The sequence below is a fragment of the Momordica charantia genome (assembly GCF_013281855.1).
Source record: "Momordica charantia cultivar OHB3-1 chromosome 5 unlocalized genomic scaffold, Mcharantia_2.0 BLBB01000005.1, whole genome shotgun sequence".
Taxonomy (NCBI): Eukaryota; Viridiplantae; Streptophyta; class Magnoliopsida; order Cucurbitales; family Cucurbitaceae; genus Momordica; species Momordica charantia.
In genome coordinates this window covers 6,869,270-6,884,224 of record NW_028275163.1, presented here as the reverse complement: position 1 = coordinate 6,884,224, position 14,955 = coordinate 6,869,270, and the positions used below count along the sequence as shown (strand labels likewise).

General features: G+C 31.6%; 1 protein-coding gene across 1 annotated transcript; it reads right to left on the bottom strand.

Moving 5' to 3' along the window:
• Nucleotides 1-2,312: 2,312 nt before the first annotated feature.
• Nucleotides 2,313-12,837, bottom strand: LOC111014633 (glycosyltransferase family protein). The gene is made up of 12 exons (XM_022289424.2): nucleotides 12,600-12,837; nucleotides 12,021-12,097; nucleotides 9,868-9,943; nucleotides 9,700-9,772; nucleotides 9,546-9,597; nucleotides 8,446-8,507; nucleotides 7,774-7,837; nucleotides 5,397-5,454; nucleotides 4,792-4,878; nucleotides 4,359-4,452; nucleotides 3,352-3,456; nucleotides 2,313-2,690 (listed from the first exon to the last, which is right to left on the bottom strand). Exons 1-11 carry the CDS (start codon nucleotides 12,680-12,682, stop codon nucleotides 3,364-3,366), a joined length of 819 nt encoding a protein of 272 aa, XP_022145116.1. The 5' UTR covers nucleotides 12,683-12,837; the 3' UTR covers nucleotides 2,313-2,690; nucleotides 3,352-3,363.
• Between the last annotated feature and the right edge of the window lie 2,118 nt (nucleotides 12,838-14,955).

Below are 14,955 nucleotides of genomic sequence, written 5' to 3'. Positions count from 1 at the left end.
TGTTTTAATATTTAAACTTAAATAAAAATCCTTCAAATTTGGATAAAAGATACATTTGGTCTATAAATTTTAAAATCTTACTGTTTGTACTAAAAATTTCGAATATGCTCTAGTAATTACTTTAAGATAATTAAATATTCTAAATATCATTTTTTTGATTATTTGATCCTGGTACTTTAAATTTCCATTTCTACTAAGTTTGAAAAAAGTATATATGTTTTTACTCCTGTATTAACCTTATACTTTTAGTTCTCAATTTCATCCGATTAAATCTTAAACAAGAATAAGTTAATCATAGAAATATCATATCCAATAAACAATAAAACAAGTTGCAAAAATGTGTAAACCAACCACAAAACTCAAAACTAGCTCTGCCTACTAATTAGTTTCCTATATTTCATAAATTCCATTTTTATCAAGATTTTCAGGTTTAATTATTTGATTTTCATCCCTAGATTTCCTCAACTCTATATGCGGTGCACGTGAAATTTCAATAGTTTTTATTTCAATGTTTAAAAATATAAAATTTAATTAAATAGTTAAAATTTATAATATAATTTGATTTTTTTATTTCTAAATGTTTACCTCACCAAGTTTTTTCGTATTTTCAATGTTTATCTCATAAAACAACGTCTCAATAATTCTCATCACCCACTGATATGGTTAGTGTGACTAAAAGTATTATTCTTCAATTACTTAAATTTTTTTTTTAAAAAATACATATTCATGGATTTTTCATCTTTTTTTTTCCTAAACATAACAATACATAAAAGTAAATACAACTTTGTTTCAATTTCTTATTCGAGTCATTGAAAAATAAAATGACAAAAAAAAGTGAGAGATAGAGATGCGTTCAGGGCAGCCATTCTTTGCCATGTTTGAGTTCCGGTCCAATTCCTTGCCCTAGCTCGCCGGGAATGCCAACCGCAGCCATGTTCCGATGGATTGCTCCGGCTATTTTCATCACACAATGATCACCTTACCAAGGAGGAGGTCATTGAGAGGGTCCTCGCGGTTACCAAGTGTCATCCCAAAGTGGATCCATCCAAGGTGTTTCGATCTTATCACTCATTTTCACTTTTCTTTTTCCAGTTGATTGAGTCGTTTGGAAAAAAAATAACTAAAAAAGTTGAATATTCGATCAAACAATCTAACTAAATATAAGAAAATACAAGACATTGACTAAAGGAGAAAATTTACATACCGAAAGAGAAAAGAAACTCAAGTTTTGATGAAGAAAATGTTGGGAGAAAGAGTAAGAAAAAACTCTTTATATAGTTGTAGAAAATAAAAAGTTACGAAACTTTTGAAATTCCTTATTAATTATAATTCAAAATAAGTTATAACTTTTTAACATAGAAATAAATAGACAAAACGCTTCATATTCTAACTCTTTATATTCTAATCTTTAAGAGTGATAGTTTATTAGAAAGAGAAAATTAACTTGAGAAATGTAAAATTTGTAACAATGGAGATTAAATATTTGAAATGAAAAAAAAATGGGAAAGTGAGGAGGGAGAAAAATGGGGGGTGAGAGAGAAAATTTTATATTTAAAAGATAAAATTGCCCTCAAAATATCTATGAGGACAAAATAGGAAGAAAAAATTTCTCCCCATAACTCCTTTTATATATACTATAGATATAGATATCGATTATTCATATTTATTTATTTTCCTTATATTTCATTTAAGGTAGATAATGGAGACATTTATGAAATGTATTGTCACTAAACCTACTAGTGAACATATGTTTCTTAATGGTTATTGTTCTTGCACTGAAATATATACTCGATATATACTTTTCATACTAATATCAAATTGCTTATTGTTGCTCAACAATATTACCCAATATTAATTATCATAGCGAATATCATTTATACGCACACAATTGAAAATATATTGTAGGTTCAAAAATATACCCAATTAAAATAAGAGGAGAGAACTAATATGATATGATTATGAGGAAGTCAATAATCAATTTAGAGACAACGGAGCAGAATGACAACAAGCCGAGGCGAGGAGGAGCCGGGGGCAATCCCCATCTCCACACCCGCCCCCGTGAGGTTCGGGCGGAGACGGGGGGTGGGGATTGCATAGACTTATTTTTTCTTTAAAACTGTTTTAATTTTTAAAAAAAAAACTTGAAATATTGTAATAGAATATAATGAAAATGAGTATAATTAGAATGATTTAATGTGTCAAGTTTTTCAATCCAACAAATATGTAGTACTATCAAAGACATACAATTTTAAACCAATAAAAAGTTAAAAAAAAAAAAAGGACTAACATAGTGTTACAAACTCTTGTTCATCTCCAAAAGGCATAATAAAATAAAATAGAAACAATAAATTTGTATTTGATTTCCTTGTTTTTTCTTTTCTTGTCCTCTCTTTATGGAGTAGCAAAACATGAAGAAATGTCCATAAAGAAATAATCTTTCTTTTGTTGTATATTAATCTCTCTCCTTTTAACCTGCTGCATTTAATCTTACAAATAACGTTGAAGTTCCATTACACCAAACAACCTTTTTTTCCTCTCCAAATCACAAGCAGAAAAGAAAGAAAGAAAGAAAGAAATGGAGAAAAAAGATGATGGGGAATGGTACAGACTCAAATATAAATTAAAAATAAACTATTGACATGAAAACTTACTTCCATCTGCAATTGAAAGCATGAAAATTATGGCATTCCCTGCAAATATGAACTTTTGATAGTCAAGGATAATCCAAACTTTCACAACCCATCTTTGAAATTTCCCCACATAAGGATTACCCATCTTCAACCGTGATGCCAAAACTATAACATTCTAGAGGATCATAATCAATTTCAATATTGATCTAAATCAAAACTTTTAAGAAGGAATAAAACAACAATAGAGACAGGTAGCAAATAAAAAACAATTTGCTAAAGATTGATAGGCGTATATCATATATAAGTATCTAACAATTAGGTTGGTTCTAATGTTCATTTTGATTCCAGATGTGGAATCTTTGATAATTATTTCATATTGTAGAGGTTTTTGTGACTTTTCAAGTGTATGAACTATGAAGTGTATTCAGAGTTGGTTTTGTTTTTATTTGGGTGGTTAAATTACAAGTTTGATTCTTAAACTTTTAGGGTTATGTTTAATAGGTCCGTGAACTTTAAAAAGTATTGGGTAGGTCCTTCAATTTTTAATTTTATGTCGACTTATTCTACATTTTTTTAAAATTCATTTCGACACGTCTTCAACCTATCAAAAAGCTTAGAATTTTATAAAACATAAACTTCAATCCCAATACCTCAAACCAGTAACACAGATTGTTAAAATTCTTCCAACACCTAGAGTCGATAGAACTTGACTCGAACATACCTATAAAATCTCCTACGCGCAAGGGCAAAGCCTCCTGGTATGCTGGTGAGAGCCATCGCAAGAAAGCATTGACTGTGTGCTACTATATAAGCACGCTCCTGGATTCTGATATTCATACAGTAAAAATCAGATTTATATCAGTTATCATATCATTAAGTGTTGATGGCTAATTGTCTCTAACTTCTAAATAACTGCAAGGAACCAAATATAAAATGATGCATATTATAACCTCTAGTGAGAATGACCATGAAGAAGAATAAGCTGAAGAAGAACTGCTTTAATGCATTTCCTTGACTATGGAATATCGTTGACAATCTCTACGAGTCTGTTTTTATTGTATTTATTCTCTTACCGGGAGTTTTTTATAACTTTGCTTGTAACTTTTCACAGTTTCAGCGAAAGCTTTGCTTCCTTGTCAAAAGAAAATGTACATGTTGTAACATCATACTGTTATTCTCATTTTGTTTGATCCACTTCCATGAATGCATGAGTACTCAGACAACCAGAAAGAGGAGGAAAAAAAGAACAAGATTATCCTGTAATTCACGACCCGATTACAATGCTCAACTTATTTACTCATTTAGTGTCTCGTATTATCTCCACTTCCTTTTCTCACTTCTCTCCCCTTTTGTTGAAAATTGATTTCTTATTTTAGACATTGATAAACAACATCAATGGTAATTTGGTTTCAATCCCAATATTGCAGTATCACAGTAGAAGAGTTTTGTTCCAGGTCCCAGTCATTTTGTTCTTACTGATTATACGTCCAATAATCTCTTCTAATCCACTCGTTTCATTCTGATTACTCGTCTAATAGTCTTCCAATTCCATCATGACAACAAAGAATCAGTGTCCAGAGTGTATTTGGGTGCAATTTGAAAATAAAATGAAAAGTCAATTAGCAGCTCAAAGTGGTGTTTTCTCTAAACTATCCCATATTTATGGTCTGGTCTAATAGTGGTAATTACTTCTGATAATCTATTCAAAAAGAGAACAGGACAACATACCAGTTCTTTGGGAGCACTATAAGCAACTTCAGCAGGTTGGTCAGACCCAACACTTGCTAAGCAACCTCCTTTACAGCTTAAATATTTTTGCATGCTATCCCAAAAGAAAGAAAACGCCATGAATATGATGATTATAAGAAAATACATAATTCAGGGGAGTAATAAACCACACCACTGAAAAGAACCAAATTAATCATTAATTGGGAGTAAACTATTTCCAATTTTCAATAAAAAATCACATGCATTAAGACAAAATTTAATGGCCCAATAATAAATGGAAAGGGAGTACAATCAAGAAACCTCCAAGGGAAGGGGTGAGTATCAAAAGTCAAATTAAACTGAGCTAAAAAATTTTCCAACCACAAAAGGATAAATCAAACAATCATTTTGAGATGTCTATGAAAAATATTATACTAAAAAAACAGCTACTCACATGTCACATTGATTCAGGACTGCAATTTTGTTTGGGACGCACGATTGTCCATTTGACTTGCAAACTGAATCACATGACTCTCCTTGCCTATCATCCATTGTGTTTGAAAGAATAAGAAAGAGGTCAAACAATGTATAAAATAAGCAGGGTTAAATTACAAGTTCAATCGTTAAACTTTCATATTTGTGTCTAATAGGTCATCGGATAGGATCTATTGAATGTCTAACAAGTTCCTATACTATCAATTTTGTCACTAATAGATCCCTAACCTATTCAATATTTTTTCATATCACAGACCTATTGGATGAAAAATTGAATTTTGAGTCTAATAGAACCGTGACCTTTCAATTTTGTGTCTCATAGATACGTGAATTTTAAAAAATGGCTAATAGGTTAGAAGACTTAGTAAACACAAAATTGAAATTTCAAGAACCTAGTAGATACTTTTCAATTTCATAAAACTTCTTAGATGCAAAATTGAAAGTTTAAGGATCTATTTGACACTCTTTAAAGTTCAGAGACTTATTAGACAATTCTGAAAGTTCAAAAACTAAACTTGTAATTTAATCAATAAACAAATAAAAATAACTACGCCTAAAAGATACCTTCCAACAACGACGTTGATGCCATTGAGTCTGAATTCTAGTTGTGTACTGTTGACTCCTATGAAGCCCATTTAAGAATAATTAATTGATTTGTATAAGAAATAAAAAACCACATGAACGTAAATGCTTAGAAAATTATATCATAAAGAATAATCCAGATTTTGAAAATGAATCACAAACATAACAGAAGGATTAAAGAAAGTGGAGTAAATTATTAATTTCTTAGAAATCTAATGAATACCTCGGGAGTTAGGATAAAGTATCAGAAGTTCAGAACATAAGATACTTCATCATATATCACAACTCTCTGCACACATCATTCTGTATCCAGAGTAATAACTTCATGTTGAGAAATAATTTAAATGCCTAAACTGACACTGATTTTGATCTAACCTAAAATTTTGTTACTAGCAACAATTTAATTTTAAACGTTTAAACTAAAGATAAATTTTTTATAGGATTTTCATGATTATTCAAGGAAAAAAAAAACATAAGAGTATTGGGTGGGAACCAATAGGTGGAGGAAATGTTGAGATACAATTTATAGATGGAAAAAAAAGCCCCAAAAGGAGCGGCTCCATTGGCAAGGGCTTGCATCTCTTGGTCATATCGGCTTAGAGATCTCAAATTCGAACATTTAGGTGAGCTTAATACAAGAAATCTTTTATGTCTCTCGGGTTCGAGCGTTCAGGAGAGTGTGGGTGCCTCAGGTATAGGAGAGCAAAGCTCTGACTCTCGATAGTTTATCGAGAGTTGGAATGCAAACTTAATGCAATGTGGTCTTAGCAAACCTTCCTACCAACTATATCTCCCTCTTTGCTTTACCAAAGAAAATAGAGTTGGAAATTAGGAGACGTATGGGATTTTTTTTGGCAAGGGAAAGGGTCGAGAAGAATATTTCTCATCTGGTGGTTGGGATAAAGTTGCTAAACCATTGGAGTGTGGAAGTTTTGGAAATAGGGGATACATATATATATTTACACGTATATATAATAACGAGCCCTCTAACCTATTGGCTTTGTCAAAAACAAAGAAACTTTTGAAAAGTTTTCTTTAATCAAGATAGGAAATGGAGAGAGATCTTCATTTAGAATGATTAAGGAAAATATGGTTTGAAATTAAGAGACATAAGATATTTTTTTTCCTTTTTCCTGACAAGGAAAAGGTTCGAGAAGAAGATTTTTCACTTGGTGTTCGGGATAAAGTTGCTAAACCATTGGAGTGTGGAGGTTATAATGTAAGCATGTAGTAAGTATGTCTATGTTTACAAAGGAATTAGACCATCTAACCAAATGGATATATCAACAACAAAGAAACTTACAAAAAGTTTTCATAAGAAATGGAGAGGGATTGTCATCTTGGAACATGTTATTAGTTAGTCTCCTAGAATTTTAGCAGTATCGGCCAACAAAAAACTGATGGTAACATGAAGCTTGGGAGATTACTTCAAGATCCTAAAGGATTGCAGTGAGGAGAATGTGGATGATTGTTGCAGAATCTTGAAAGTGTTAGAGACTTAGAGTGTGAAGATTTCCAGAAGGGAGGATAGAATATGAAATCCTGAAAAACGGGTAATGTTACAAGATTTTGGTTGTTCTTAGGTTTTTTTAGCATTACTGTGTTGATTCTACAACATTTTTCGATCATCTTAGGATATAAATTTGATCAAACGTTCACATTTCATCTGTACCAATTCTTCCAAGTTACCTAGTTGCCTACCAATCGTTTTTTGTTTATATATTAGAAAAAGATGTAAACATGTACAACCTAATGGCCAAGAGTGGAAAACCCCCGCCTGGAGATGACTATTACATGAAGCCTTTCTAATTCAAATTAACAGAAAAAGTACTGTGTCTATGAAAGAACATCTTGTGAAGGGCACTCCAAGTGTTGGATGTATGTTGTACCAAAGAATCCACAAAAAAAGCTCTAACTGCACACTTCAAAAGCGCCTTTGCTTTATCTTTCAGCCACGAACCATTTCCATATCGCATAGGCTACAATGGATTTTTTACATAATGATCCCATCTCTTGAATGTCACACTTTTAATTTTATTCTTATTTCTTATAAACATCCAAAGAATGCAATTACAACAATTACAATACACTGAATCTAAATGCATAAATGAGAAAGACAGCTGATATTTTAACTATAGTGAAATAGTAGATCAAAAGCAAACAAATATGAAATAATGGCAACAGATGGAAAATGTGAAAACCCAGTAATGCTAGAAAAATGAAACACACATGGAAAATGGTAAAAAAAAATGTTACACATGGAAGGACCTCATTGAAATAATTCTAAAAGCGAATGAATATTTCAAGGTAACTGACAGCAGTCAGAGAAGAGGCCCAAATCTAATTCAACTTCACTAACCTGAAGAATATGACGGCAGAGAAAAGCAATGATGGTAATCACTGTGATAAGCATTTTCGTGCACCTGAAAAAAAATATGATGACAGATTATTCGTTCATCATAGTTTACAGGGATTATAAATCAAAATGATAAAATTGTAAGGCATTTAAAAGGATATTCTTAGACTGGCACAAGGCATTTATGGTTCTACAACTATAAAAACGTCTATTTTTGTAAACACTACTTTATACTAGAAAAATGATTGCACATGTATAGCTGGGTTTAATTAAAATAAAAATAAAAAAGGCATTCCATCCAGACTACCTTACATAGAGATCTATCATAGAGTGGGTGGTCAATTACTAGGAAGAGACCTATCATAAGAGACCCACCCAAAACTGGTCCTAGGCGATGGAAGCAAAATAAAATATGGGAGGAAACATGAGAGGTACTCTCTTTGGTATCTCATGATACGATGAATCAGACAGTGCCTTATGGTAGCGCCATAAGATAAAGATTCTTAATTAAAGGACAAGTTACCTCTATTGACATATTTAGCATGCAAAAAGATTTTATTTATTTAAAATATTCTCCAAACTCTGATAAACAATCATCAAACGACTCAAATAAAATGCAACGACACAGGCTTCACATTAAGCATTTAGAAGAAAATATCAATGCAGGATACTTACAACACTCTCAGAATTATGACGACACCTCCCAACACAGAAGTCAAAGACGCTGGCATATGTACCTGCAAGATTTAGTATAGTATCAAATATTTAAGCTGCATCATTAATTAATGAAAAGAGGATATCATGGAAAAAGTTAGAAGTACAATCCGAAAGACAACCATTGATGTGAGCAATAGTCCCAACCTTTGCCTATTCAGAACACTTATCTTCAAAATCCTTCTACTGCTTTCCAACTAAATAATACTTCACAAAATCGTGAGGGAGCTCACTAATTAAACAAATCTTTACCTACACACATGGGATAACCAAAATCTCCTCCAACACCTAAACTACATACTAGATTTCAACTGAAGCTAATATCAAAAAATATGCAAAACTTAGACCGGATATATGACTTGAGAAAGGGCAATGCACCAATGTGGTTCTCACCGGCCACTCTACAGAGATTCAACAATGGGAAAGAGAAAAAATTTCCGAACAGTGTCTATGTGGTCAATTCTCCCACAAATTCTAGAACTCGAACTTTCTATAACTTCAGAAAAAAATGGGTGCAAGTTGTCGAGAGAAAAGAGGTAAAAGTAGATATAAATATGCTAAGTAAAGATACTAGGAAAACACAAAACCCAAGTTACTTTTCCTTTTTCTGTTATTAAGATTTCTAGAAAAGTTAGATCTCCTTTTCTAAATATTTTTGCAATTATTACCTGGTTACCTATCCAGAAAATTGGAGCATTTCTATTGAGCTCCAATTTTTGGGAGACATCTTATTTTTCCAATTTTTTATACATCTTTTACATTAAAGAGTTACTTTAGTTCGACAATTTCATTGACATGTGAAATTTACAAAAGGAGGACAAAACAAAAGAAGCGGCAAAAAGATAACTTCCCAAAGCTACTCGACCTTTCTATGCCATGCCATTGAAGAGCCTTATTGCATACTACTTTTTGTTAAAACAACTTGTCCATAAGAAATGGAATAAGCTTAAATACAACCTACATTCTTACTCATAATGGAAGGTTATGTACAAACTATAATGGAAACTACTAAAATAAACTGCATAAAAAATGACAATAATTATTGGTCTGTAGAATATTACCTGCAGAAGCCGGCTTGGCAATTTTGATTTTTAGTATTTGTTCCCTTTTTGTCTGCAAGCAGCATCCACAAAGCCACAGATTTTTAGATTCCAGCTCGAATACATAAAGAGATAATGAAAGAAGCATTTATAATCAAGAAGAAACTCATCATACCCTTGAAGGACCCTGACAGCATGAAACACAATATTCATAGGAATTGCAACATTGCGAAACAAGATTGCACCCACTGCAAAGTGAAAAAGGAAAAATAAACACTAATCTTGACAGAGCTCTTACACTCATCATAAACTATTCGAAAATTTATTGGGAAAAAAAACTCACTGACAAGGAAATTTCTCCCCGTTCCCAAGGCAGCAATGAGATAGTGGATCAATAGATAAAGCATTACATACGTAGCCTGCAATGCGAGCACAATCATTATGCTGTAGGTTTTATATGTAAGTTGCAATTTCTAACAAAAGCAAGTATTTACAAAATTGCAGCAATCTACAGAATATTTAGTATTTGATAAAATATTATAAAATCTAGATACAATAATAAGTAGGAAACATGAGAATAGTCATAGCCAGAAGGCAGAGGTAATGATAGAAAAAAAAAGGGTAAGATTTAGCACATTGAAGCCTTGAAATGCATTATCGCTTATAGTAACTAAGAGTATAGCAAATAGTAGTATGCAAGTATGCAACATGATCAATTACCCCAGGATTAACCTTTAACTAGAAACACCCGCATTGTAAAAAGTTAGCATAAAAAGGGGAAAGAGGCCAAGAAAGACAGCCAAATTCACAATCACCAACTAATTACATATAACAGTGGGAGTTGAGGCCAATTTGAGGGAATAGAAACTCTACTATGATCGTTGATATACAATCTGTTCTCTCTCTCTTGGGTGAAATGGAGCTTAAACATTAGAACGATCACAAAGTCTTGTAAGAGAACTATGATACTGATCTTGTATACACAAGGAATGAAGCTAATAGGTCTAAATTTGTTCATAGGACACCTTATATGTCAGTCAGCCTTGAGGGTGTTCCAAGATTATTTATAGAATTCAGCAATAATACCATCTAGACCCAGAGCTTTATTTAAACCAAAAGAATCAATGGCATTTACAATTTCTATCTCAATGAAATCAGCTTTCTAATAATTGATTGTGCTAGAGAAGATAGGATCCTGACGAAGATTACTTGGTAAAAGCATCTAGAAACTTTTTTGGACTAAATCCAAGTGAAGAAACCCACAAAATCTTCTTCATTATATATGTCAGAGAGAAGGCTTTTGTCATTCAATGATAGAATTTCACAAATGGAGCTTTTATATAGAATTTCACAAATGGAGCTTATATGTTTCTTTGAATTTGCAATCTTATGGAAGAATCAGATGTTTTCATCACCTTCTAAAAGCCATTTGCCTTTGCATTTCTGGCACCAAAGAGTTTCTTTTTCAATGCGAGGAAGGTGAGTTTCTCTTTGATGGAGTGATGTTCTGCTTTTTGGTCATGGCTAAGGGAGGAGGATTCCTCTAAGACATTGAGTTTCTACAAAGGATTACAAAGCTTGTTCAATTGGGAGGACGCAGCCAAATTTATCCTTATTCCATAATAAAAGAATTTTCTTTAGACCTTTCAGTATTTGCATAAATCCATGACCCTACCAGCCACACGAAGGGGTACCCCCCATTCCACCAACTGTACTAGAGAAGTGAACTTTTGATGAAGCCATATTCGAGAAGAAATAACAAAAGGGCTCAAATCCAATGTTTCTTCCCAATCTTTTTAATTTATATCAAGTACACTTTAGTTTCACCCAAGCCGAATCTCCCACAGGATTGTCATAGATGCTTTTAACCAAATAAATTTTGCCTTCTAAGATCATGGGCATAAAGAGTATACTCTTTATTTTTTACCACTCAACAATGAAACGCCCAACTAAAACCAAACAATTGATATAGATTGAACCAACATTTCTGAATATATGGGCAGAAAAATAATGAATGCTTCTGATTCTCCTCATTCTTTCTTCATAAAGAACAATAATTCTGACTAAAAGCATTCTTTTTTAGATTTTATTTGCCATGTTAGTACCACCAAACATCCAAGTTCATAGATTATATTTGTAATTTAACCAAAGAAAACAAAAAATAACTTTGGTTTTATTAGGCACTGTGCACATCCATACAGCTCTTGTGATTTTCCTACCAAAGGTACATTATCAGAGATCTAACAGTATGACACGATCAGAGAAGTGCGAATCAAACAAATCAAACTCAGACAGCAAAAAAAGGAAAAAAAATCAAGAGAAACTAACTTTTTCATTTACCAATTTTTCAAAAACCCCTAAAGACAAAAAATTTGAAATCAAGTAAGAGAAAGCATATATTCAAGGATCTACAATGTAACAGTAAAAAAGATTAAAGAAAAAAAAAAGTAAAAATATAAATGAAATGAAGTAGAAGTTAATAAAAGAAATATTTACCTTTATCATCGGTCAGAAAATATCTTCCCTGAACAGTGCTCCTACAGGTGCTAGTTATTTCTAAGCCAATATTATTCCTTCAATGAAACATATGAACAAGTTAACAAACAAAACACATTAAGCCTACAAAACACACTAATAGACGCTGTAACAGGGAGTTCACATTAAGTTCAATAAACAAAACAAATAACAAAGATGACAAGTTCATTATGCAAAAGAACTAAGAACAGAATGATATGAACATATGAGGAAGGAAGCATATAGAAGAATCCAGCTATTACTTTCCCGCTAAACTGCAGAACTGAACACAGAGTATGTATTTAATCCACTTTCCCCCTCGTGGTGTACTTTAAGAAAACTAACGAGACTGAAAGATATATCTGTTTAGCAGGATTTCAAAATTCAAGAATCGGAACAGCACCAACTCAAGAATAAAATTCGGATCTTTCTTTCGATTCTATTCTCCGTAATCAGACACAGAACAGTACTACGATGCCAAATCCATAAGAAAAACAACGATAGAGGGGTGATGGAGAATTGAAATGCGAGGAATTAGAAACTGAAAGTGGAAAAATTCACCTGATCGCTGAAATTCTTGAAGAAAAGAGGAGTAAAAAGTGGAAGAATGTGAGTGATAAACTTAAGCGATGATGAATCGACATCGCTTTTATGGGGATGGATGATCAATAATTAAAACCCAGAAATGAGAATCGATTGGGAAGGCACAGCGTTTATACCTTCCCGCCTGTATGAGCTGATTTTCTAATCATCCACCCAAAATCTGATTATTTATATATAACGGGAGCATGGGACAATTCCGATTTATAATTTTCCATTTCTGAACAAAAGAAAAAAAAAGATCTGAACATAACTATTTAAAGTATTTTTTCTTTTTTGAAGATATAACTATATAGGTTATAAACTATAAAGAAATGTTACTCCAAAATTTTATGCCATGAGTGAATAACAAAATATGATTTTTATTAAATTGAATTTCTCAATCTAGATACAAATCTACCCTTATTTATAATTAGAAAATTCATAATCGTAAGAATATTAATTCTAAAACAATTAATATAATTCCTAATCATAAATCTAATCCAAATAATATCTAATAATACTATCTATCAAATAAAACCTAAATGCGAACTATTTTCTGACACGAGATTTTTCTGGCATGAGAGACACGAACTTGAATTTCTGGCATGAGAAACCACAAACTTGAATTTCTGGCACGAGAGACCATGAGCTCAATTTTCTGATACGACGAACTCGATTTTCTGGTACAACAGACCACGAGCTCATTTTCTAGCACGATAGACCATGAACTCATTGTCTAGCACGAGAGACCATGAACTTAATTTTCTGGCAAGAGAGACCACGAACTCATATATTAACAAAAATCAACCCAATAAAAAAACAACTAAAAAGAAAAACTCATCTGCATAAAAGCAATAAGAAAACTTCAAAAATCCCAAAACTAACAAGTACCAAGGATCTAAGCCATCATCAGATCACGAACAAATTAATCACCCCTCCACCGATTAAAGCAAATGGAGGAGCAGTCTATGACAACAAGAAACAGTACAACAGTGCACCCTAGACTCTCCCGAAAAATTTCTCTAGAGAATAACACAGTATGATTATGGATTTCTCTGGTTACAAACCTACCCACCTATAGGAAAATTCATAATCATAAAACTAATTCAAATAATATCTAACAATATTATCTACCAAATAAAACACAAATTATAATTGGAAACATAATACTAATACAATTCGAATCCTACCAAATTATCATGATGTGTTTAAAAATGTCACAACTTTTTTTTAAATACAGCATATGTTTGACTGTTTTTTTTTGTTTTTACCTCACAATTGAGTTTGACTTTAATTTGAATTATGTTATTTTTGTAAAGTTTCAAACTATCAACAGAAATATATATTTATTTTATGCTAGTTATATAGTTGGCTCAAGTCTCGAGGTTAAAATCTATTTAACATAACGTTAAAGAATTAGTTACTCTAACTTCAAAATTTCACTCAATTATATTTTTTTAATAAAATATTATTTATTCAAGCTAAACATGACTCATTTGATTAGAGAACTATAAACCTTAGTTTTCTTTTTTTTTTTTACTGTCATAAACCTTAGGTTCCGACTAAAAAGAGTGGAAATATGAATTATTATAAATAAATATATATTATTTATTGTGTTGTAACCATAAAAAAATGGCATAATTACCTTTAGTCTTACATATTTTAGTCATAACATAGTCCCTTTTTTTAATAACAATGAAAGGAAACGCAAGAAAAATGTCACAGGTTGGTTTTATCTATATTCATATATATAGTAATGCACTTTTTAAAATGATATAAAAATATGAAATATAGTTTTTTTTTTTTTTTTTTTGGCAAAGGTTTATAGATAGCATTATTGAATCATATAAACTATATTTCTTAAAAAGTTAAAATTAATTTCATAGAATCAACTTTGAGAAAGTGTTACATGTTTAGCAAAAGAATTTAGCAAAAGAAAATTGTTAAATATTTAATTGTGCTATGCGTTTTATCTTTTTTGCTATATCTTGATTTCCTATGAAAGTCAAGAAAGCATGTGACATTTAACTTGTTTGCATATAAACTATATAGAGAAAGAGTACGTTTGGAAGTGATTGGTAAATTGAGTAACATTGAAAAAAGGAATTTAAGTATAATTGATTTTTCAAAATTACCATCCAAGTAATACATTAAAAATCAGTTTAAAGTGATTTTAAACTTCTTAAAATCAATTTCTTAATTTGCTAAACATGATCAATGGAAACAGCAATGGCAAAAGTGATTTTATTCATGTCAAAATCACTCGCAAACACATCCAAAAAACCTCTCAAAGTCGTCTCTTTTCTTTAAAATTTTTTATTTTTGGTCACATAAA